The sequence below is a fragment of the Talpa occidentalis genome, unplaced genomic scaffold (genome assembly GCF_014898055.3).
Source record: "Talpa occidentalis isolate TD23 unplaced genomic scaffold, MPIMG_talOcc4v2.1 talOcc4.10, whole genome shotgun sequence".
NCBI classification, from domain to species: Eukaryota; Metazoa; Chordata; class Mammalia; order Eulipotyphla; family Talpidae; genus Talpa; species Talpa occidentalis.
The window spans coordinates 32,127,127-32,152,388 of record NW_023600993.1 but is presented as its reverse complement, the minus strand read 5'-3'; the positions used below and the strand labels follow the sequence as shown (position 1 = coordinate 32,152,388).

Genomic DNA, 25,262 nt, shown 5'->3' with positions numbered 1-25,262 from the left:
GGTTATGAGATTATGGTATAGTTCTATGAGATGTGATCACTGGGGGAAACTGGAAAAGGCTACAGGATCTGTCTATATTATTTCTTACAACTGGCCATGAACTTATGAAAGATATATAGGTAGAGGGAGCAGGGGAGAGAGAGAGAATAGAACTGAGGTTCGGAGGACTGTGAGATAATATCAAATGGTCTGACTTAAGTTCTAACATAAGTTCTCTCTTCTCAGAAAGAGAGAATAGGAAAAAAATGGGAAAGAAAAACTTAAAATTTAATGGCTGAGAATTTTCCAAAATTGATGAAAGATGTCAACTGTAGATTCAGGAATCTCATGATATCCAAAGAAAACTGCATCTGGTATGTCTCACTCATACAACTGACATATGGAGTTAAAGATAAAATATTAAAAGTAGCTGAAGAAAATATCTTCCATGGAACAACAAAAAGAATGATGAATTGTTTCATCAGAAACAATGAAAACCAGAAATCAATTGAATACCATCTAAAATGTTGAAAGAAAAACGTCTTCAACCAAGTCTATATCCAGTGAAAAATAGGGAAATTTTTTTTCCCAAACAAATAGGAACAAAGAAAACAAGAGAATTACCTGCCAGCAGAACTAGTACATGATACACTAAATGAAATTCTTCAAGCTATAGGGAAGTCACCTCAGATTAAAGGCCAGGTCTGAAGAAGAATCAAGAACAACAGAAGTGGTGTTTGGGTCAATATAAAAGATTTTTTCCTTTTAAAAATTTCTTTAAAGAAAGATTGTTGACTGTTAAAAGCAAAAAAATAATAAGCAGTTTATGTGAGATTTACCACACATGTTGAAAAAATATCTAACAATGGTTCAAAGGACAGGAGGGGATACCATTGTAAGAACAGTTTAATGTGTACACTATTTGTGAAATGGTACAGTATTAATTCAAGGAAGTTATTATCACTTAAGGCTACATGTTGCACTGTCTAAAACAACCATCAAAGATAATACAGAGACATTTAATAAATATATTATCTGTTCAACACTCGACAACTGAGCAGCTGGGCTTTACCACCCAATTTCACAGATAAAGAAACTGAGACTTGGAGAGGCTGGAGCTACGCCCAAGGTCACCAGATAGGAAACAGATGCACCAGAACTCAATCAAAAATTCAGACCAAGCCCATTGTCCTTTCCATCATTCTAACAGCTAACAAACTCTCTGCACTGGGCCAAATAATAAATATTTTAGGCTTTCTGGGTCATAGAGTCTCTGTCACACCAATGAACTCTGCACGAAAGCAGTCACAGGTAATACATAAACATTCGAGCATGGTAATATTCCAATCAAGCTTTATTTACAATGTCAGGTAGTGGGCCAGACTTGGCCATGGGCTATCGTTTGCCAATCTCTGCCTTATTCTACCACGGGGAGTTTTTGGCTTTGGCCCAGAGGTCCATTCTGACCCACTGCCAGGGGCCAGACTACCAACACAGCCCACAGATTCTATTTGGTCTAAATACACAGCTGTCCCACCCTCTCCTCTTCCTGCCTGGGCTCTGGCCCCAGCATTCTGGTAAACAGAAAGCTCAGTTCCTTTTCATTCCTGCCTCAGGGAAAATATCCAAGTAAAGGCAAGGGACTGCTGGGCCTCAGATTACTGTACAACACTGTGCTCCTCAGCTTGCTGTCTGTCCCTCCTGAAAATAAACCCACAGAGCTTCCTCCAGCAGCTCCTACTCCTTTGGCAGGAACTGCCTTCCTAGTGGGGCTTCCAGCTTTTGGGGGTCAGCCCAGCTCTTGACAATCAAGACTTTTAAACACACAAACTATATTTGCAACAATGATTCTTTGACAGCCCAAGGGGCCAGAGTGAAGCCTTATCGGAAAGACTGAACAGGAAACCATCTGATCGTTATGCTTTTGTTCCCAGTAAAGAAATGGCCAGACTGTCATTGAGTCTCATTGGTTTTCAGCTTACAAAATATACCCAGACTATTTTCAGCAGTTTTCTCTCCCCCAATGCCCATCTTACCCACCAGCTGGCATCACTGGGCCAATTATATAATTAAGGAAATCAAAATCTTTGCTGTGTTAACAACTTACTCAAGGTTATAGCATCCTCTTAGGCCCAGAATCAGAATTCAAAGTGTCCTGCCCCACCAAGCTTCCCCCAAAAGTCTGCAACCATTTCATGTCGCTTGGAATCACTTAAAGACTTTGGACATATGGGCCTCCCCGGTGGCACGGCAGTTGAGCGCTGGGTTGCAAAGCTGCCAGCGGCCTCTGCGGCGCCAGTTCGATCCCCGGCTGCTCCCCGGCCACTGGAGGAGGGTCCCACATGGCGCGCAGACCTCTCCTGCCGCCCGCTGCTCCCCTCAGCAGTGTACTTCGGTCCTTCTGCCTGCTCTGCTCCCCGCTCTGGCTCTGGTGAATTCTCTCACCCTCCCGCGCTTCTGACTCTACCCAGTGCATGTATAAACAAAAACAAACAAACAAATAAAATAAATAAAGAAATAAAACATGCCTCTATTAAAAAAAAAAAAAAGGCTTTGGACATATCCAAAAAGGAAAACATAAGTAAGGTGGTGGAGGTACTGCTACAATCTTGTCCACACTCAGAAGCCTACTCTTCCGAATCACTTCCTTGTGAAGAGTTGTGACGTCCGTGTCTTCTACCCTTTGGGCCACCGCAAGCACTGGCCCCAGTGATTGAGTGGTCAGCTACAGAGCCTTGCACCTCCCCACGCCTCATAACTCTTGCAAAGAGATGCACTTTGCAAAGAGTGCAAGCTGCACTCCCATACCCAAAGGTACCTGGTTTCTCCTGAGGCGGGCAGGTTCCCTGAGGGAGGGGCTAGGAGGCAATTGAACATCCTGGACTAGAGGACCGACCCCAAGGGTATCTGCAGCCCAAGGGTCCCATGGTCTTTGCGAGGACCTGCAAGGAGGTGTAGACCAGGGGCCTCCCCCATCACCAGTTTTCTGCCTCCCACCCAGGGAAGAAAAGGGCACTTCCCCACAGAAACCTTGCCACTCCGGCTGGCCCACTTCAGCAGTCACACCCCAAGTCAGGCCCTGGAGGGGACTGTTCACCCTGTCCTGAGACCCTGAGAGTCTCTTCTCCTCCACAGGACACGGGTTCAGGTGTGGGGCTCAGGGGTGCACAGTGACGCTTCTACCAGGTCCCCTCAGCCTATGGGCTTTGCCGCTAAATGAATCTGCCTCCTGGCTCTCCCTTCAAGGCCACCCTAGCAACGTGCTGTCTGTAAACAAAATAAAGCTGCTAAGTCCCTGAGCTTGCTTTTGATATTCCGGAGGGGCGGGGGAAATGAAAAGACAAGATAAATATACAAAACATTGTATTGGCCAGGGGGGTAGGAAATGCTGGGGGTACTTTTTGTAAGATCAACAGGAAGGACCTTAGGAGAGCAGAGCCCACAAGGAAGTGAGAGAGCGAAGCATTCAGAGGGGTGTTCTCAGTAGGGGAACAGTGGCTATGAAGTCGTGAAGCAGGATGTGGCCCTGATGTCAGAGGAACAGCAAAGAGGCCGGTGAGCAGAGTGAGCTGAGCAGTTGGAGAGCTGGGCTGGGGTCACTGGGCAGGTGGAGATGTCTGACACCTCTCCAGGTACACCTGCCAGCCCTGCACAGAGCAAAGTGCAGCCAAGGAGGGTTTTAGGCAGCTGGTGGAGCTGTGGCAGCAGATGCAGGTGAGCTCGGCCCTGTAGGTGACGTGTGTTCTTTGAACGCACCTGCTATCTGCCCTTGAGCACTGCTCAGGTCTGGGAGGAAGGGTGCAGGTACAGGTGCACAGACTCATTTCCGGGCTCTTGCACTGCCCCCTCGGGCCTCAGGGAGAGATCAGTACCTAGATAAAGAGATGAAATCTGGGAAAAGAAGACTCCTCAGCCCCTGCCTCTGCTTCTCCCTGGACCTCAGGACCACTCTCTGGTAGGCCCAGGTTTGTCACCACCCCAGGCAGCTCCCATCCTTGCCACAACCCCAGGACTGTGCCTCAGCTCATCCTTGGGAACACCTGCCTCACGTGTGGCTACTGGGGAGTCACAAGAGGCCAGAGGAAAAGAGAGGGCTTCAGGAAGTCCATGAAAATCAAGGTCAAGTGTGTGACCCCGTCCTCAACTCTCAGGTGACCCCTCTGTCCCACATGGCCCTGTCTCAGGAGTGGCCTTTTCCTGGGCAGGCTGGGAGGCCAGGAGAGAGAGGGAAAAGGAGCGACTGTGTGCTCTGCATTTACATTACACTGTGAACTTTCCACTTGGCCCAGCCTGGTCACCACCCCCCATCCGGAATGGGTGTGATCACGCGGAGGCGGGGCCTAAGGCCCTGCTGGGTAGGTCACAGCTAGCTTTTTTTTTTTTTTTTGGTTTTAGTTTTGGTATTACAGACCTTATGACAGAGTGAACATTCGAGGAATCAGATTCAGAAAACACAGCTAGACTGTTCTCATAAACCAACAGCACCTGGAAGACAGAACCTAACAGAGTCCACCTCCAGACACTAGCTGGCGACCTCAGGCAGGTTACCCCATGCTCTAAGCCTCAGTTTGCTTATTGTGTAGTGGGTTCCCTGCTTGCTAGCCTCCTACCAGCACCGCCAGGAAGGATGAAGTGGGATAAAGCATATAATCATATTGCCAGAGGAACAGTAAGGAGCAAACGCCAAGTCAGAATGACATCCTGCGGCCTCCCCGATGGCGCAGCGGTTGAGCTCTGGGTTGCGAGGCTGCCTGCGGCCTCTGCGGCGCTGGTTCGATCCCTGGCTGCTCCCCGGCCACCAGAGGAGGGTCCCACATGGCGTGCAGACCTCTCCTGCCGCCCGCTGCTCCCCTCAGCAGTGTATTTCAGTCCTTCTGCCTGCTCTGCTCCCCGCTTTGGCTCTGGTGAATTCTCTCACCCTCCCGCGCTTCTGACTGTACCCAGTGCATGTGTAAACAAAACAAACAAATAAATAAATAAAACATGCCTCTATTAAAAAAAAAATAATTTAAAAAAAAAAAAAAAAAAAAAAGAATGACATCCTGAATCAACTCCACTCCTTGACATCTTTACAGACTCTACCCCCATCTCCACAATGGGGAGACCCCAGGTGCTGAGGATTATACCTCCCAGCATTCCATGAACCCAACTTCCTGACAGGGGGCTGCTGGGAACAGGGGCCACCAAGCAGTAAAACTGAACACGTGTGCTCTTGCTCTCTCTTCTGGCTTCCACTTGTGTCCTGTGTCTCATTCAGATGGTGTTGCTGGTAGGACATGTCTGCCAGTTAATCTCTCTCTCTCTCTCTCTCTCTCTCTCTCTCTCTCTCTCCCCTCCCTCTTTGCATTCCCCTTGTAAATAAACCTTTTTTCCCTTCTTCTCTGTGTGTGTTTGGATAATCATTTCTGTGCTTTTATTAAGAGTACACAGGACTCCTACCACAGGTGGGTGCTGTCAGAGGACGGGACACTTCAGATGATGGTGCCCCATCTCAGCACGGGTGAGGATTGGGGGCTTCCTCTATAACCATCTAGCTGGGCCCCAGCTCAGGCACTTCCCTGATAGCTGTAATTTTGATTAATCTTCAGGACTAACCTCCACCCATCCCATCTCCTGCAGTGATGTGACAGTGAAGCTTGTCCTCTGTCAGGCAAGAATGATGAGGTACCCGCCGAAAGCAGGGGGGTGTGATACATGGGTGTGTGACATAGGTCTGTGTGGTGTGTGTATATGTAGGTGTGCATGTGGGTGTGTGTGAGTGGTAGGGGGTGGGTTTGTTGGGTGTATGTTGTGTGGTGTGAGTGGTGTTTGTGTGCAGGTCAGGACAGGGTGGGAGTGAGGTGTAAATCTCCAGGTCCAAAACACAGGGAAGCATTCAGGAATGTGTCACATTTCCACCCTGAAAGAGCAGCCCATGACCCTTTAGAAGCAGGAATCTAAAGAATTTCCCAGATTTCCTGCAGGGCATCTGGGAAGCCTGTATTTTTTACCTTTCATCCCACACCCTCCAAACCAACAAATCCTTCAAACCTTCTCTGTAGACCAACAGGAGAAGGAGAGTGGGGCGGATTGGGGGCCAATAAACACACCCTTGGAGTAAAAGTTAGTCATTTATAAAAATGACACAAAGGAGGTCTGTGACTTCACACATGGCCCTGCAGTGAGGCCTGGAGTCTAGTACAGAGGTCAGGGAGGGTGCTGGCTGCCCAGGTAGGTGGGGCAGGGGTCTGTGACCGCAGAGAGCCACGATTAGCAGTTTTCACAGATGTAGAAAGTAAACGGTGTCACTTGGAGATGTTTGTACCCAGGTATTAGCAGACGATTGTGATCTGAAAAGTAACTAAGACGCCCAGCGACGGGCAAGAGATTGGTTTCGAAGGTTGTTCAGGTGGCAGAGGCAGCTGGCTGCTCACAGAAGATCGGGGTTTCCTTCTCTCATGTTGTTTGTTGGAAGTGGGTGCCCAGTCCAGATGACATTTCCCAGTGCACCTCTGCCCCCCACCCTGTGACTGAATTCTGCACAGGAGAAAGTGGGCAGATACAATGTCTGCTACTTCCATACCCGGCCCATAAAAATCTCCAGATGAAATTCTATCTCTCTCTCCTTCTCTATGTGCTAGATATCCATGTCCTGGGCAACCTTGAAAACCAAGGGTTGAAGATGGTGGAGGGTCCATCAACCTCGGTCTCTCCATTACGTTGGAACAGAATGGAACCCTGCTCCTTGCTCCAAAGGATTTGATTATGGGAACGAGAAATAGTATTTGCTGTGTGTGATCACTGAAGTTTAGGGGTTTGCTTATTATAACTACATTATGTCAGCCTATAATATTTTTTATTGCTAATGATGATTGCTAGGCAGGCATTAGTAGACCATGAAGGCATTAGAACACCATTGAAGTACTGCCTGTAATAACTGAAAGCTTATTATCAGCTTATACCTGAGCAGCTGACAACCTAGAGGTCTACTACATTCACAGCCCCTGAGGTATTTGCTGATGACTAAGATGTTAATAGTTTGCTTGGTTCAGGCTGCCATGCCGAGTATCAAAGGCTTATAAACAACAGAAATTTATTTCTCACAGTTCTGGAGGATGAAGTTTGAGATCAGGGTGCCAGGGAGGCTGAGCTCCTGAAGTCTGCTGAGCTCTTCTAGGTTGCAGCCTGCTGACCTCTGCTGTGTCCTCACATGGCCAAGAACAAAGAGAGGGTACAGCTCTCTTGTGACTCTAATGCCATCCATGGGGGCTCCGCCCTCATGACCTCATCTAATCTTAATGACCTCCCACAGCACCACCTCCTAATATCAGTACATGAAGGGTTAGGGTTTCAAGAAATGAATTTGGGGGAGGGGAGGAGATGACAAAAATACCAGGCCCATAGTAGCAGTTAATTAAAATACTAATAGAAAACTAAGATATTTCCTGCAGAGTCTGAAGTTAGCTGACAGCTGGAAGTCATTGATACTGCAATGGAGCTTGGCCAGGGACACTAGGCCCAGGTTCCCTCTTCTCAGCTGTTTCTCCCAGTCCCTGTACGCCTTGCTGCCCTTGTGCCGGCACTCTACAACGAGTGCCCCTCTGGCCCACCCCGGCCCTGTGTCTAGTGTAGGGACATACCTTTTCCCTGATAAATGACACACCAAACCCTGTAAGTGACATGACTCTTTGGGTGACCCTGCCTTGCTGTGGACCCCACAGGGCTGATCATACACTCTCCATAACCTCCACCCCTCGCAGGGGCTGAGGAAGGGGAACCCCTTTCCTGGCTCAAAGGGCAGCTTATGAGGATGTGGCTGGTGAGGCTGCTGAGCTCTCCTTTGGGTGGGGCCAGGGACATGTACCCCTAGGTAACCGCATAGCAGGTTCTTCTGTTGTATGTGGAAAGGGTCTTTTGGGGAAGACACTGCTGTGAGGTGACTGCGGACCTGGGCTGGGTCTCTCTGCCATAGCAGCACAGCACGGAGGTCTAGGTTCACTGCTAGGGCCCAAAGGAGGCTCTGTCTCTCCACCAGAGGTGATGGCTCCTTGGGAGTGGCCAGTTCCAAGCTCAGAGATATTGTGGTGTCTGAACTGGGTGCCTCAGAACACCAGGAGTGCCCACCCAGGCAGGCACCCATAGCAAGCTGCCTTCCCAGCACAGACCAAGAAGTGTGAACTTGGCAGGTCTAGGGTACTTTGGCTACTATTGGAGAGAAATATAGATATCAGGCTGTCTTGGAAAATCCAGGAGGTACGAAGCTGGTACCCTTGGGAAGCAATGGGGCAGGGTGGGGCCACAGCTCTGCTATCTTGTGTGTGGTTTGAACCCAGTTCCTCAGGTGGCAAAGCACTCAGAACAGGGCCCGGCACATAACTATTCCTCAATAAATTCTAGAAACAATTGTTGCTGGCGATGGGAATCACAGACCAGGGCCGCTACACACTGTGTCTGGGACACGCATGCCCTTCCAGATGCCAGACAAGAATGGAAATTCAAACTCAGGGCTTGAGGCTCAAGAGGTGAGTCATGGGTGCCGGGTTCCAGGTCCTGGACTCCAGCAGGCCCGGCCACCGCCTCTCCCTCAGGGCCTCATTATCCCTGCGCCCCTCCCTCATGTGGGCAGATGGGATAGAGGCCTGGAGTGAGGTCAATCCTTCTGGACAATCCTTGGCCCCATTCTAGGTTCTGAAGCCTCTGCCCACAGGTCTGGCCTTCCCTGGTCTGCTCTAGGCAGCCCTGCCAGTACTGTCCCCATCCACCCACTCACCCACCCTGGGAGAGATTCCCCACTTTCTCATTGTTGGTCACCCCAGATTCCAATCTCCAAACTCATCAGTTTGGATGAGAGCCTTTGCCGCCCACTCTCAGCATGGAGAGAAAGCTGGCCCATGAACAGCTATTCTCTGCTTACTCTTCTCCCAGGGAGAAAGGGGAGAATACTCTTCTTTTGTCTGCCCCTGTGCCTTTCCTTGGCCTAGAGTGCAGCAGGGCTCACATTTAAGGAAACTGCCTCCTAAGCTCACTTTGCCTGGAAGACTACCAGCTTTTCCTACAAAGTAGGGGGTGCGGCACTGAGTGGAATCAGCAAAGATGGGGGTCGAGACCCTTCACTTACTGCCATGGTTTCCAGCGAGTCACGGCCTCTTTGGGCCTGAAGGGATTGCTGGCATCTTCAAGTTTGGTCTCACTGCTGCTTGGACTCCAGGGGCGCCGCCCCCGCTGCAGCCCAGGGGCACAAAGGCAGGCAGAGGGAGTGTGGCTCCTTCAGATCCATCCCGCCACTTCTCTTGGGTCCCCGGCTTCTATTCAGAGCCTTTCCTCACTCAGACTGCTTCTCAAGTTTGGACGATCATCTTTTCTCATTGTGGTGGTCGCTGGGGGCTCCGCCCACATCCTCCTGGCAGGGTGGCCTGCCTGTCCCCAGCTGCTGTGCATATTGGAGGCGGATGGCCCAGCAGTGCTGTTCTCTGGAAACTTCCCATACGCCATTGGGAGTTCCTTCATCCCCAGTGGCAAGGCTTTCTTACCTATACTCCCTACAAACTGGCCCACAGTCAAAGATAGATTTAGGGTACAAAAGCCCAATCCTCTTCTAAAGGAAGGACAGTCTGTGGGGTCACAGCATGCCACAGTTCCAGTTTAGAATTCCCTAGACAGAAAAACCAAGAACAAGCTGTGTTTCCTCTTCAGACACCCCACTTCTTCCTCCCAGGAAGGCGGGTTGTTGCTGGAGCAGAAAAGCAGGCATGGGACTGAATCCAGGCTTGAACAGTTATTAGTGATGTGACCCAGGTGATTCAGCTACACTTTTCTAGGCTTCAGTTTTCTTATTTACAGAATGAGGGTCACAATTCCCACTTGGTAGCATCAATGTGAGGATCCGAGAGCAGTAGCAAAGCCACGTACATGGTACCTGGTATACCTGGTGAACTTGGCTGCTCTTTTCTCTTCTAGGAGGAGAAAGGCCAAGGGGCAGCTGGCAGGGAGCCAGGCCAGCTGGTGCAGGAACTGTGCCTTCTTTGGCCTGTGATCAATAATGGCCACCTCTGGCCCAGTGGCCTCATAACCCTTCCTCTGAGTCTCAGCTCAGGAACCAAATTAGCTGTGAATGAAAACCAAAGCCAATTTCTGACACTCAGCTTTTGGTTTCGAGGCCATCGTGTCTGACTGAGCACTGGCCTGCCAAGAGGCCTCTGGGCCATGAGTGGCCTGCAAGGGTCTCCAAACTTTTCTATTTGGCCCCACACCTTCTCCAGCTCACACCATGTGGCCATCCGCTTTCAGCAGCCTGTCATCAATCAGTAGGCCCAAGCCAGGCAGCAGAGGCACTGAGAATGATGGCTGCTCTATTCAGTCAAGATGCCCCAACAAACTCCAAGCTCCCCTTCCAATAACTGCTGGTGAGAGAGTGTCACTGACATCCCTTGGGGAAATCTTCTACTCTGGGCACCAGAGGCAGCCAGGCCAAGTTAGACTTGATCTGAGGGCCCCGGCTGGGTTCATGACTAGTTTCCAGCTCTCAGCCTTTGTCCCTTGTTCCAACCTTTTCCATGTCACAGTCCCATGTGTCCTCAGGCACCAGTGGGTGGCCACAGTGGATTCTGAAGAAGTTTGGGAGTTCCTAGGAGGTTTGTCAGGGCTTTCAAAGCTTCGAGTCATCACTTGAGGAAAAGAGGTTCCCCAGCACCAAAGAAAAATCAGTCGCATAATGAGGCTCCCAGAAGCTGCCAGAAGCATGCAATCAGGACATGGGCAGCACACCACAGTAAGATTTCAGGGCATGAGATGAAAACACGATACAAGAGGGCAGTTTCTGCCAGTGGGACAAAAGTTTACAGGTTAAATTACTTCCTTCACAGGCTGGCATGATCAGGATTGACATTTGCTCCTGGGACGTATCTTTTTCTAAACTTTCATTAATCACATTCTAAACCATCAGCTCATTCTGACTCAGGCAAGATTAATCATAAGTAGCTCCTGGGGCCTCCCTGGTGGCGCAAGGGGTTAAGACGCAACCTATGAAGCTACCTGCAGCCACTGCAGCACAATTTCAATTCCTGGCCAGGGAGGCGACCCACATGGCGCAGCAGACCTCTCCCGACTCGCCTGCTGTTCCCCTCAGCAGTGTATTTCATCAGTCTGCCTATTCTACTCCCCACTCTGTCTCTGGTGAATCCTCTCACCCCCTGGCACCTTTGGCCTGTACCCAAGTTCTTGCATGCATCAATCAATAAATATTCAAAAAAAATAAGCAGCTCCTACTTACGGAGTTTATCATGTGCATGAGCTTTACATATACTTTCACTTTCTCATACCCCAGGGCACGAGTACTTTTACTTCTGGTTTATAGTTAAAGAAACAAAGCTCAGAGAGGTTCTCTGGCATGTCAAGGTCACTGAGGTTTTAAGTGACAGTCACAACCTGGGGCTGGCTGACTCCAGAACCCATGCTCTTGGCTGCCATCTTGCCATGCTCACCAAGAACAGGAAAGTTCCACAAGGAGAATAGTGCCTTCTGTTCTTCTGTTCCTAGGCTGCAAGATGCTAAAGCAGAGAAACAAGAGGGTGCTCCCACACCTCTTCACACTGAACAAAGGCAAATCGTAGCTTCACGGAGGCTACTCTTTGATTCCTTGGATTCCTCTTCACACAACAAGAGAACCATATTTTCCTAACTGGGGCACATCCTGTAGGCAGCTGGATACTCTAGGAGAAAAGATGTTCTAAGGGAACAAGTCCTGGATGCTTGGAGTTTCACAAAATTGTACATTTGATGTACACTGAAATACAACATGGCCAATAAAAATTAGAAATTGCAAAAAAGCCATAAGGAAAAAATGTGTAGCTTCCTCAATCAATGATCTGTGGGCAATTGTAAGGGTTGGAATAAAAAACATTATGGTTGGGTCAAGTCGTATGAGTATATGACCTTCGTCCTGAGAAAATTTCCATTTTATCTCTTTCTTGAAAACAAACTTTCGCTGGCTGACTCATCTTCGTGGGCAGCCCATCATTCTTCACCGGCTCCAGGAAGGTGTGTATGTAGGTTAGGATGAGAACTATGTGGTTTCCACATTACTGATAGTTTCGGGATTTTAGAGATCAGTTTCATTTCCTTGGCATCTGATTGGCTCCTGCTGTGGCCGCATTTGCCAGGGGGTTTCCCGGGCACCATTTGCTCTGTGTGCAAACTCACGTCTATCACTTCCTCACAGACATGACCTTGACACCGTTCACGAGCCCGGGGCTCCCACTGGTTTGGCAACAACCGTCATCCCCAGCCCCAACACCACGTCCTGGGCCTCTCAGCCACCACCTGTGCCAGCACAGGCTCTGCTGTGACTTCCTGGTTTTACAGCCCAAGGGCTTCAGAGGAGGGGAGCCCCAGCGACTGGAATTGCTGGTTCCTCCATCAACATTTCCTTTCCTGGGCCTCCCCTGGTGGCGCAGTGGTTGAGTGCTGGGCTGCGAAGTTGCCTGCAGCCTCTGCAGCACCAGTTCGATCCCCGGCCACCGGCGAGGGTCCCACATGGCGCGACAGACCTCTCCTGTCGCGCCCACTGCTCCCCTCAGCAGTGTACTTCGTCAGTCTGCCTGTTCTGTTCCCTGCTCTGGCTTTGGTGAATTCTCTCACCCTCCCGCACTTCTGACTGTACCCAGTACTAGCATAAATAAATAAATAAATAAATAAATCTTTAAAAAAAAAAATTTCCTTTCCTGACCATAGTGCTGCAAACAAAGGGGTTGAGCTGAGGGGCCTGGTAGACAAGAGGGATGGTGTCGGGTGTGGAGGCCAGCAGCTCCTCCATGGAGCTTTTGTGCCATGGAAACTGAGCAAATATTGAATCAGATCCTGGGTTTCTTCATATTTATGAGAGAATAATTCCTTCACTCCAGGGTTTTTGTGGGAATTAAACGATATGACGTAAGTTAGTGAACTTGTTAAGTCCGGCTTTTGGCCTTAACGGAGGCAGTTAGTAAAGTGCTGAGATCACCCCCCAACCCACCTCCCAACTGCTGGGGATCAGGTCTTCCTTTCAATTGTTCCATTAACCAACTCTCGCGGCATTACCAGTTTTCCAAAGTTTTATCAGCTGGAAAACAGTTCTCCTAAGCCATGTGCCCAGTCCAGTAGCCTTGAGACTTTGCTGGCCTGTAGCTCTGGCCAGTTATGTGCAAAGTTCCCTACCCGTCACCTTATTGACTGGGTCAAGGCCACTTAGCTTACCTTAGAAATAAACAAGACAATCAAGCAAAACACTCCTCCCTCCCTGTACCCAATGTCCTCATCATTTGCTTATATTTAATCCACATTTGTTGGTAAATGCAGTGGGATTGTGTACACGCAAGTCCACTCTGGGAAGACTTTAAATACCTGCTCAAGAATTCTGGCCCCCACCTTGCCTTCCATCTGCTTCCTTTCCAATTCACTTCATCACATTTTGGTCTTGGACCAAACTCATCCCAACGAAGATAGGAATAGGAAGGATTAATAAAACACTACGGTTCAAACGCTTTGCGACATATGTTTCACAAACTTTGTTGCCCGTTAGAATCATCTGTGTTGTTTTCACAACCTCTGATGCCCAACTGCACCTCAGGCCAATTATACCAATTTCTGGGCAACAGAACATCAAATGTACAATTTTGTGAAAATCTGGGGAGCAGACGTGGTATTAAATTTGAGTCAAGTTTCAGAACCAGTGACTTAACCACTATTGCTAATGTGCCTGAATCAGTGTTGGGTACCACATTTGCCAGTTCCACAGGCATCTCTTTATAACATTCCATGTGGAGCCAGGCACACAGCCAGTGCTTCTGACAAAGATGGAATACCTCAATCTGTTCCTGATTAGCTCCTAGAATTAGAATATGGTAGCTATTCTCAGATCATACAAATGCCCCAAAGTCAAACATGATAAACATTTTATTCCATTAAAAAAAAGTCATCTGTTAAGTGATGAACTGCAGGGGACCACATCTGAGGCTACATCAAAAATCGCACCAGAGAACAAATAAGATTTTCAGCATCACAAAGAGGCTGGATTCCTGCTTCACTAAATGTTAACCAGTGAATTAGGCCAGTTCTGGTAAGAGCACCTGCTTGCTGACGTCATGTAAAACCAGGATTGCCCCCCAAAACACGGGTCCGTTCCTGGCCATTTCCTGGGCAATCAGTCCACAGAAGCATCAGGCAACTCCTCTGCAGTGAACTGGCTCTTCCTCATGATGGTCTCTGGGCTCTGCTTCTAAGCAACATCACCATCTGGGGTCCACATGAACAGACCCCTTGTTGGGCTGCTGAGATTGGTTGATTTGAGATTGGACCAACCTGGTTCCTTCTCTACCAGCAAGTGGCACACCCCGAGGAAGCAGCCAGAAAGCAGAGCTTGGTTCCCAAGCCTGTGTGCCCACCACAGAGCAGGCCTGGAGGGCACATCCAGCTGGGAGCAGCAGCCGGCGCAGCAGTGACCACACATAGGTGGGGCGGAGGGCACTGGCAGGACTAGCACAGCTTGCCTTTCAGTTCTGAGCGACTTCGGGAGTCCCCAGTGTCTATTCCTTCTGGAGTTCATGGTGATACAGAGGCTTAGTCACTTCCCCTTGTTGAACAGTGATTTCCACACTGCAGGAGTCACATGTGGCTCCTCAGTTGAGACTCATGTTCCTGTGGTGTGCCCAGGGCAATGCAATCGGGGGATTCAGAAGCTCCCAAGCTGCTTGAGAGACCGTGTGTCAGTCTCATGGGCTTGTCTTTTCTCCTCTCCACTCCGCCCAGCAGATGGCTTCACATGGGGCCAGAGGGGTTTCTCCACCCTCCCCCTTTGTTCTTGTTTCTCCATGCCAGCCCCCACTCTCACCCCTGTATGAGGCCACATGCCGAGCACACCGGTGACACGAGGCTGCCATGGCAATGAAGATGGGTGTTTAAGACTTGTCTTTCCCTTTCCCTGGGCCAGCAGACTTCCCCTTTATCCTGGGGCTGGGAAGAGGCCTCGGCGGTGGCCGCAGCCTCCCTGTAGTCACTCCTGCACCAGGAAGTTGATGAGTGCGGTTCTGGGGGAGAGGAAGGCCTTCTTGATGCTTCGGCCCTGCAAGAGCCTGATGCCTAGCTCGCTTTGGAGAACAAGTTCGTGCACTTTGTCCTGGTCCTGGGCAACTTGTTGGGGCACTGGGATTTGGCCACAAGCTTTGTTGTTGATCTGAGAAGGAGAAAAGGTGGGACAAACAATGAGGAAAGTCCTGAGAGCGGCAGGCAGCCTGAAACCAACTGGGTACTGCTGCATCTGTTTGGGGAAGGAGGGAGGAAAGGCAGCACCCAGTCTTCTGAGGGGACAGTGTACAAACAGATGGATAGGATGCATGCCCGAAAACTTGGGGGGGCGGGGAGGAAAAGAGAGAGAGAGGATAGCCCCCCAGCACTGAAAACGCATGTGAGGACCATACCTAGAGCTTCCGGAGCACTGCCCTATCACAGATCGGTGGAAATTATGTCAAAAGCCCTCAGCAGGAAAGGGCTGAAGGCGATTCCAGGGGAAGAGGGATCTCTGTGCCACTGGGGATCAAGTCCAAATTCAGATCTGGCTTCGGGGCTAGTCAGGGAGGATTTCACCTCCCTATCTGATAACTGATTCCAGAAGGGGGTGCTCAAGTGTGATGCCATGGAAACAGACCCAGGGCACTTTAGTGCTCCTCTTGCATAAAATGGGCTAGTTCAGTTCGAGATGCCAGTGGGTATTACATGAATGTGGTTCTAAGGGCAAACCTCACATCAAATATGGACTGAAATCGCCACTGAGGAGAGTCACCCGATGGCCCAGACACATTCTGAGCAGCTGCGCTTCAAATCCTCCATCCTATTGCTTCCATTAGAACACTTAGCTGGCTCTCACTAACATCCTGTTTTTTCCTGGGAAAACGGACTTGGAAACGGTAATATGAAAAGACACTAGGAGTCATTTTTCAAGTTTCAACTAAAATACAACAAGGGGCCCTTATTTGTCCACTTAATTCCCCCCTCCCCCTGCAGTTTATGTAGAACTTACTGGCATTTATACTGGTGGTTTTAGCCTGATCACTGGGTGGCAGACAAATAAGATAAAACAGCACATCCTGGAATATCCTGAAATACTGTTGTCTTTAAACAGTGCAAGGCGTCCAATGGAGCCTTCCATTCCGAAGCTGTGGACGTGCAGTCAGAAGGACGTGCCGCCTCCGCCTTTGCCTTCCTAAGCCGTTAGAAGCTGTCTACTTTCAAAGCCATGTGCTTGGCATGACTCAGACCTCGGAAGAGACCTCCCACCCCGTCACACAAAAGCTGTGCCCCTGTGAAGTCCTGGGGGCCCCAAATGGGATTCTCAGAGCATATACTTGTTAATGAATCACAATACCAGTCCCATCTCTGTCCTTCCTCCCCTTTTTCTAGAGTAAAGTCTTCTCCAGCCACCAGCCAGGATAGGGGTGCTGGGCGAGAGCACCTACTGTTGCGCAACACTGACGCAGCTTTGATTCTCAGGCCTGGACTCGAAAACTCTGGGCGCTGGGTCTCGATTTTCTCTCCTTTAAGGAAAGAATGCTGTGGGTTCTTGATCGAGGGAAGTGAGATAACCTGTGGAAAGCGAGCAGCTCCTAAGACTTTCTCCCTCTACCTTGGTCAAGACTCCCAGCCAGGATGGAAGGAGCCAGCTCAGAGTGCCCTCTTCAATGGGTGGCCCCAGCACAACACCGACCCCCTCCTTCTAGACTTAACGACCTCTGGTGCTTCCCAGGAACCCAGGGCCTGGTCCTAAGCCACCACGCTGAAGGCTCTCCAAGGGAGCCGAGTCATTCTTGTTCACAAGTGGGGTTTGGGGAGTGGGGCATGTGGCCTCTGGATGTGCCCTGGTGCCCAGAAGCCTTCCCCTGCTACCCCTTAATGGGCACCCCTTCATGGATTCTGGCTCCCTGGGACTCCCTGAGTTACCTTATCCAAGACAGTTCCCTCCAGTGGTGGGTCTCAGGCTCCCCCTCTCGGCTAGTAAATGGACAGAAATCTGGTTGGGACAACAGTGTACCCTGGGGCAGCTAAGCACTCCGGGTGTTATACCACTACCTCAACAATTGGGTCAGGCAGGCACTATGTCTGCCTCTATTTTCTGACTTAGGAAACTGAGGCTTAGGAACTTAAATATTTTGTACAGCGGAGATACCTAGGATGGTCTGGCTCCCAAGCTCTCATGTCTTAACCTCGAGACTAAAACTAAACCTTCTATGTGTGACAACTCGTGTGCCCCCCAGATGTCCCTCCTGGGGGTTAAGCTTCATGAGGATAGGGTGGTGCCTCTGGGCTTTGCATCCTGAGTGCTGGCATATGCTGTGGGCACACAGAGCATGGACTCTGCCACAGCTTCTATTTCTGGCCACGGCACCAACTGAGACCACAGGGGGACAGAACACAGGCCTCTACAGAAGTTCTGCCACAGGGCACAGTGCCCCGACCTGAGGTCTTCAAGTTGGGTGTGCTGCTGGGGGTCCTGCGTATGTTTTCATTTCAATGATGATCAAAAATGATTTTACCAATTACCAAAATGAAATTTCTTTTCTGCAGCAAAATGGGAAGACATTCTGTAAACTAAAACTTCTGTCTCTCAAATTGGTATTTCTCAGTTGTGCTGAGGACGAATTTTCAGTTATGCACGAGTTATTTCTTTTTTCTTTTTTTTTAAAGATTTATTTTTATTTTTTTATTTATTTATACAAGCACTGGGTATAGTCAGAAGCGTGGGAGGGTGAGAGAATTCACCAGAGCCAGAGCGGGGAGCAGAGCAGGCAGAAGGACCGAAGTACACTGCTGAGGGGAGCAGCGGGCGCAGGAGAGGTCTGCGCGCCATGTGGGACCCTCCTCTGGTGGCCGGGGAGCAGCTGGGGATCGAACCGGCGCTGCAGAGGCTGCGGGCAGCTTTGCAACTCAGCGCTCAACTGCTGCGCCACCAGGGGAGGCCCTGCACGAGTTATTTCTTATAAACATTACTCCAGTTAGAGAAATGACCTCTCTGTGCTGCAAGGCTCTCTTGGGTTTCGAGGAGTGCTGGAAGAAGCCCCCGGGGGTAGTCCCACTCCCCCCCTCCAGGCAAAGTGGGGCAGCGGAAACCAAGTGCAGGGACCAGCAGGGCCCCAGCAGGGTGGGGACCAGGGGGCTTTGAAGGAGCCGGGCTCCTGGGTGAAAAACTGACCTTCCGGCTGGGTCAGGGAGTAGGCCCGGGGTATACACAGTGCAGAAGAGGTGGGAGTGGGGCTGGCAGAGCCCACACCTCCCTCAGCCTTAGGTGGGTTTGTTCACGGCACTTTCACAGCAATACTTTTTTTCACAGCAATACTTTCACGGCAATGTTTTTTCTTTCCTTTTTCTCTCCCATTCTCTTTGCCACCAGGCTTTAGGCTCCTGAGGGAGGACCTTGTCTGTCATGTTTGATTTTGTGTCCGCTGAGCTTAGCACTGTGCCTGCTGTGAAGTAGGTAACTCCACCCCTGGGGAAGGTGACTAACTCCCCTGAGCCTTTCTTCAACGGAATTAAAAATGAGAATGGGAAATAGCTACCTTATAGGCTGATAAGAGCTCACTAAAAATTTGAATGTAGGGCCTCCCTCGTGGTGCAAGGGGTGAAGTCTCAGCACTATGAAGCTATTTGCAGCTGCTGCAGCACGAGTTCCATCTTTAGTCAGGGAGCTACCCACATGGCGCAGCAGACCTCTCCTGTCTTGCCCTCTGCTCCCTTCAGCAGTCAATTCACCTGTCCTGCTCCTCTCACCCTCCCTTCCCCCTACCACACACACCTCTGGCCTGCACCCCAGCTCTTGTATCCATAAATAAATAAATCTTTAAAAAAAATCGGAGGTAAACTACCTGGTCATTCTTGTGGTTCAGAGGAGACACAGAAATGCCACCCCTGCCTGGCTTTCCCTCTTGAGCTACAGCAGCCTACTCAAGAAATAGTCTAACAAAGTGTCTCATCTTAAACAATTCAAATATATAAAAATGACATGAAGGCAAAAATATGAGTTTTTGTACTAAAGGGTTTAAACAAAAAACTACTTTCATGTATTTTTAAATGACCCAATTTACCAAAAAGAAACACTACGAGGCTTTCTGCAGCATACTTTCTAGAGGGAGGTGCTGTTCCTTGCATTGCCAACCTTCCCGCCCTCCTCCTCCTCCTCCCCGAAAGAGCCAAAAGCAGTTGAATAAGAGGGAGACTGAGACAGTCCTCAGCCAGAGAGGAAGACATTTAGGACTTGTCACCAAGTACAGGTTTAGTTTTTCCAAAACCGAAGGTGTCATGGAGGGTGAGACAGGTGGGAAGGGTAGGATGAGGGCTGGGATTGCTCAGGCCTCATGACAAACCTCCAACAGTGACCCGTCGGCCCTGAGGGCAGTGGGGGACACTCACCAGAACAGCCATTTGGACGACATCAGGCTGTTGAAGGAACTTCGGGTCCACGGCTGGCCACGCTTGAAGCAGCACGCTGGTGTCCCAGGCATAGTGGGCGCAGAGCTTTCTTGGCACCAGTGCCAGGCCTGCAGGGCCAAGGTTCAGGGATCATGAGCACATGCAGGGGTCACAGAGCAGCAGAGAAAGTGTTCACCCCAACACAGTCTGGCTTGGAGCTGGTCTGAGAAGGTTCCTGGAGGCCACAAGGCCACACACAGCGTTTCACAGCCTATTATGTGTCCCCCACTAACATTAGCCTAGCTTATATTCCCAGGTTGATAGGCAACTTGCTTTCTTTTTTCAGTGCCCAGAGCTGTAAAGGTAGATGGACATGGTGTTCTTTATGCATTTGGGAAAACAAGCTTGCTGATTTGACTTGGTCTCTCTGCAGTTGTTAGGAATGCTTGTGTCACTGGGAATGGATCCCAAACCAGTGTGCTCCTTTTGCTTCCTTGCTGCCCTCAAATGCTTGTGGACCTCCCACCCAGTCATTTTACTCAGAATCACTGGAGCCAACATGCCCAGAGCAGCGGGGCGCTCCTTCTGAATCGTAGAAGCATCTCAATCTTTCCCATTAAACATTCTTTTAGGAGGGGTTCTGACTGATTACCCATTGCCTCAGTGTGGGTCAGACACAGGAAGAACAGAGGACGGAAACCCTTCAAGTCTTGTTTCCCAGAATGCTTTGTGCCGCAGTCTCCAAGCAGAGGTGCCTGGGTCCAGCACACTCCCACTCAGCACCCAGAGAGTTGCACAAGGCCAGCTGTCAGTGTTTTGGGACCTCATGAGAAGTCCCCAAATGTGCAGGAAGTACACTCATCAGAAAAACAGGTCCTGGTACCCCCAGCCTAGCCACATCCCCACTGCCTCCTTGTCTTTCCAGAGGAGGTTTGGGAGAGGCAGGCAAGGGTGGGGGGCGGTGCCTTGCTCCTCCAGTGGTGGTGGAGAAGCCCCCCTGTTATAAGCCTTGAGACCAGGAGATGCAATTGAGGGACAAGCCCAGGGCTCAGGGGATGGTGTGAAGCTGAATCTGGAACAGAAAGAATGAACCTCCACCCCCTAACACCAGTGCCAAGAACAACGGGCTGGGAATGATGATTTTTTAATTTTATTTTACTTAGCGACAAAAGTAATGCATGCTCCTTGCAAAAAAATTGGAAAAGGTCAAAATACAAAGAAGAAATTTGTATTTACCCGGGTAGCATTTTTTAAAACTTTTACCTAATTTTATAAGTAAATAATAGATATTATAAAGATACTTAGAGCTAGATACTTTGATAGTAATGTAATGTATTTAATGAACACTAAATACACAAAAATGTAAAGCCAACCGCTACCACCAGGGCCGTGGTGTGTGCTGGTTTTGTGTTCTCCTTTTTCCTATGTTTTAAATTATAGGAATGCCTTAGCAATAGTGCAGGTTTGGCTCCTGACTGCAGCAGCAAAGCAACAATTGCAATCAAGTGAGTCACACAAGTTTTCTATTTCCCAGCAAATACACAAGTTATGCTTACGCTACATTGTAGTCTATTAAGTGTGCAGTAAAATTATTACAGTCTAATAAAGCATTGTACTACACACTTTCATTATAAAATACTTTGTTGCCAGAAATGCTAACCACTGTCTCAGCCTTCCCAAGTCATAATCTTTTTGCTGGTGGAGGGTCTAGTAAAAAAAAAAAAAGTAATATCTGTGAAGTATAATAGTACAAATAAATATCATAAAATGAGCTATGACTGTAATAATTTCATGGAAAGGGATGATACACTATGGTATGTATTTTAATATATAATATGACCCTAGTTTTATTAAGTCTACGTGTAAACAGGTAAAAGGTTAGAAAAAAAAAAATCCGAGTTGTAGCAGTGATTATCTCTGGAAGGAAGAAATACGGTTGATCTTTCCTTTTTAAAAAAATTTTTTGCAGTTTTGTACAAGGAACATTTATTACCTCCGTAATTTTTAAAATAGTTTTTTTTTCCCCACAAACTGTGAGATCTGTTCAAGATACTTCTTCTGGTTTCTTTTTAAGATTTCATTATTTCCCCTTTTTACATTTTGCATCTATCTATAAATTATTTTGTGTGTAATGTGTGAGCACATCAGGGAAAAAAATGCACAGTCTATTTTCCAAACCCAATTTGTTAAATAAATCTACTCTTCCCTACTGGCTTGTGATTTTTTCTTTTATGATATATATATATTACCAGGGATGGTTTCAGCACTGTTCACTTCAAAGCTACTGAAAGCGCCTTTTTGTGATGAGGTAAAGGACGGGCCAGAACATGACTGGCACGTTGTGTCCTTCATTGAGAAAGTCTTGCCACCAAAGAGTTATTTGCCTAACGCACACATATGCTTAGGGACATGGCTAACTTATATCCTAAGCACAAGCTCCTCACGTTGTCCCGGATTATAACAGACAATTCCCAGCCAGCCTTGGCCACTCTGTGTGAGCCCTGGTCTGGTCTGGCCTGTTGAGCCGCCTTGGTTGTCGTGCTGGGACCACAGGTTTATGTGTTGTATCTTTATGTGTTTCCCTATCTGGCGCTCTTGTTATGACCCTGTGTTTCCAGTTGATGGGAGGGAAGCGGAGGCCCCGAGAATCTGAGGATCAAGTTGTGTGGAAGATGTACTCCTGGGGCCTGGCTGGCCCCGGGCCCTGGGGTGCCTGTGCTTACTCCATTTCTAACAGATGTGCCTTTTGGCAGAAGCAGAAAGTGGCTTCCTGCTTGTCCCTCAGAAGGGATTCTATTAAGACTCATATCTAAATACAAGACGGCGGTCACGGAAGGGCGATCGTCGTCCCTTTATTTCAGCAGGCTGGCCCAGGAAGGCTTGTCCCGTGACCCAGCTGCAGCGGGAAGAGTTCCAGAGCCTCTGCATGGCAGTTGGACAGGATGCCTGGGAGATGAAAGGACCTTGGACGTAAATGTTCTGGGCAGAAGCTGTTACAAAATCCACTTGAAAAAATGAGGAAGCCCAGCCTTCCTGTAGCAATCAGCATGCTTATTTATAGCGGCCTGGGCCTCACCAGTGTGTTTCCATATACGTGGAATTGGGGCATCCTGTTCAGCCGGAGGAACTGAAACTCACGACCCCGGTTCTACGTAGGTTTTTCACATCCCTGCTCTTTTTAGGGAAGTAAAAAGACAACAGTTGCATGGCAAATACAGATACAATGGTTGCTTTATGTGACACAGGTCTGGTCAAGAGCTGACATTTGGGAAACACACAGTGAAATTCTGAACACAGGGTGGGGAATGGTAAGGCCTGGCACTTCAGGCCACCACGCGGGGCTGGCTGTCCTTGACTGCCCTTCCTGTGTCTCCCTCCTCTGGGAGAACTGTTGCCACTGACCTTCCTGCAAATAAGCAAAACCAACCTCTCCCACTCGGAGACTGGCGAGGTGGTCGTGACACGGTGGCACTGGGGATGCGTGCTGGGCATTTAACCCCCGCTGCCCACAAGCACACACAAGAGAGGACTTGGGCACTCATGTCTGACTGCACGGTGCCTCATCAACCCTGGCAGTTCCAAGAAAATGAACAAGAAGGGTCTTCACTTTAGCCTTTAACCACAGAAATGGATCCCCTGACAACATTCTGAAATAACAACATTGACACAGCACCCACAGTGAAGTATAAAATACCATAAGTAGAACAGTAGATAACTTATCTCCCTCACAATTCTCTCTCTCTCTCTCTCTCTCTCTCTCTCTCTCTCTCTCACACACACACACACACACACACACACACACACACACCCCTCTACATGGTTTGTTTGTAAATTAGTTGAAATTAATGAATACAGCATATGTGTTTGGTAAAATACTACAGCTGCAATATTTACAGTTCAAGATTGATAGTTCAAGACTATGTGTTACTTCGGAATCTCAAGGGACGTGAAAGGTCACCTTGCTGAGACCCTCCCAATTAAACTATGGAAGATGGAAGACTTGGAGATCACATGAATTAGAAGCCCAAGGCAAAAGTGAAAAGAAATCTCACTGTAGAACTATGAAACTGGTCAGAGAAACAGAAAGAAGATCTTATCACCACATATTAAACAACTTGTATTTTGGATAAGAGGCTAATCTCAAGGCAGAAATAGCAAAGAAATAGCAAAAGAAGGTCAATCACCCAAATGCCCATTAGTGGAAGACTGTTAAATGACTAATGAATCACTCATAGGGTGGGTCACATTATGGTTGTTAAGAAAAGGGGTGGGGGCAGGTCTCTAACTGTTGAGATAGAAACATTCTCCAATATAGTAAGAGAGAAAAATGCTTGCATAGAATGTTAGTATTTGTGTCTATTAAGACCTTCTACAACTAGAAGTAAATTCCTCCTTCCTTTCCTTTCTCTCTCATGTTCTACTATGTTCCAGAACTAGAATCTCAACACTCAGAACTTGTGAGTTTTTTCTATTCTGAAATAATTATAGGTTCATAGGATGTTAAAAAGAAATGTACAGGATGCCCTGTGTACACCTTCTCAGCTTCTTCCAGTGGAAACATCTAGAAAAAATATAGCACAATGTCAAAACCAGGCAATTGCCATTGGTACAATCCACAGAGCTTATTTCATCAGTTTCATAAGCACTAGTGTGTGTGTGTGTGCGTGTGTGTGTGTGTGTAGCTTCATGAAACACTAACACAGAGCTGCTCTGTTGCCACAAGGCTCCCTTGTGTTCCCTTTTATGGCCACTGCCCCCTCTGCCAGTCCCTAACCCCTGACAAGCCCCAATGTGTTTTCCATCTCTATAATTTTGTTATTTCAAGCATGTTATATAAAGGGAATCAGAGTATATAAACTTTCAAGATTGGCTTTTTTCATTCATGCCCCTGAGATCCAGCCAGGTTGCTGCCTGTTGGAAAGGTCGTGTTTGATGATGATGAAAAGATCCCTTCAACCAGAGCACCAAGGAGCTCCCTGTGTGGTGATTTTCTGCTCTTTTATTGTCTACCAATTAAGGAAACCTTGTGTCCTTTATCTGCAAACAATATCCATGCCCCCAAATATGCAAACTTCCTCCAAGCAAGCAGCTAACACCCTCATCTGGACAGGACAATATTCTAGGAGGGTGAATAAAAGGTAACTTCAGTGAATTCAGATATGGTGTCTTGAATGTCAAAGACCCAAAGCTTCAGGAAAGGGAAAAAATGTCCTCATCCTGTGTAAGTTTACAAACTGAAGAGACATTGGTTCTGTTTTTACAATTAAAGGATTGGCACAGGACAAATAGGTGCTAAGCATTTTGGGCTTTTCTGAAATGTCCCCTCCTTATCCAGTGCAATGATGACTGTTTTGCCCACAGGACTGTAAATCTCACCTAGAAGACAGATCTCAATCTCTTTGGAGAGGTTCTCTCCAATGAAAACCCATGAACTCTGGGAAATGGTAACTCCAGATCATTCCACCCTGGCTGGATTCCCTTTGGAATCATTCTAAGGTCATCTTTCACAGATGAAGGAATGAAATCAGAAGCTACATGAAAGCTAAGTTTTCTAGGATAAATGAAATGTGTAAAAACTGTATAAAATCTTAGAATGAAAATGAGTGACAGTGAGAGTGATTAACAACAAAGCCCTTCACAACACAGTTGTCTTGTTTGCAAAGGATTTTTGAACCAGTGACTTCAGCCCTTACCATCTGCGGGGAGAGGCAGGAAGGGGCCATGTTCCCATTCTCTTCTGAGGGCACCTGGCCAACCCCAGAGGGTTAATGACCAGGGTGATACTCCTGGTGTGTAGACCCTTTACTTGACTGTGTCACAGCCCCAGTGGCTCATCCAGAGGGATGTCACACATGCACATGTGGGGGCCAGGAGCA

The 25,262-nt window shown here is 48.4% G+C and overlaps 1 protein-coding gene and 1 long non-coding RNA gene across 2 annotated transcripts in view; one reads left to right on the top strand and one right to left on the bottom strand.

Moving 5' to 3' along the window:
* The first annotated feature begins 6,153 nt into the window (after positions 1-6,153).
* LOC129145518 (uncharacterized) lies at positions 6,154-11,703 on the top strand. The gene is made up of 3 exons (XR_008551215.1): positions 6,154-6,189; positions 8,356-8,480; positions 11,494-11,703. It is a non-coding gene; the product is annotated as an uncharacterized LOC129145518 (long non-coding RNA).
* Positions 11,704-13,859: 2,156 nt separating this feature from the next.
* The window catches only part of LARS2 (leucyl-tRNA synthetase 2, mitochondrial), a 142,185-nt gene continuing 130,782 nt past the window's right edge, over positions 13,860-25,262 (bottom strand). Inside the window, exons 20-21 of the mRNA XM_037527664.2 lie at positions 19,387-19,514; positions 13,860-15,163 (exon numbers count right to left, since the gene is read on the bottom strand). Of these exons, the coding sequence (XP_037383561.1) occupies positions 14,984-15,163; positions 19,387-19,514 (308 nt within the window). The 3' untranslated portion in view covers positions 13,860-14,983. The remainder of the gene's footprint in view (positions 15,164-19,386; positions 19,515-25,262) is intronic.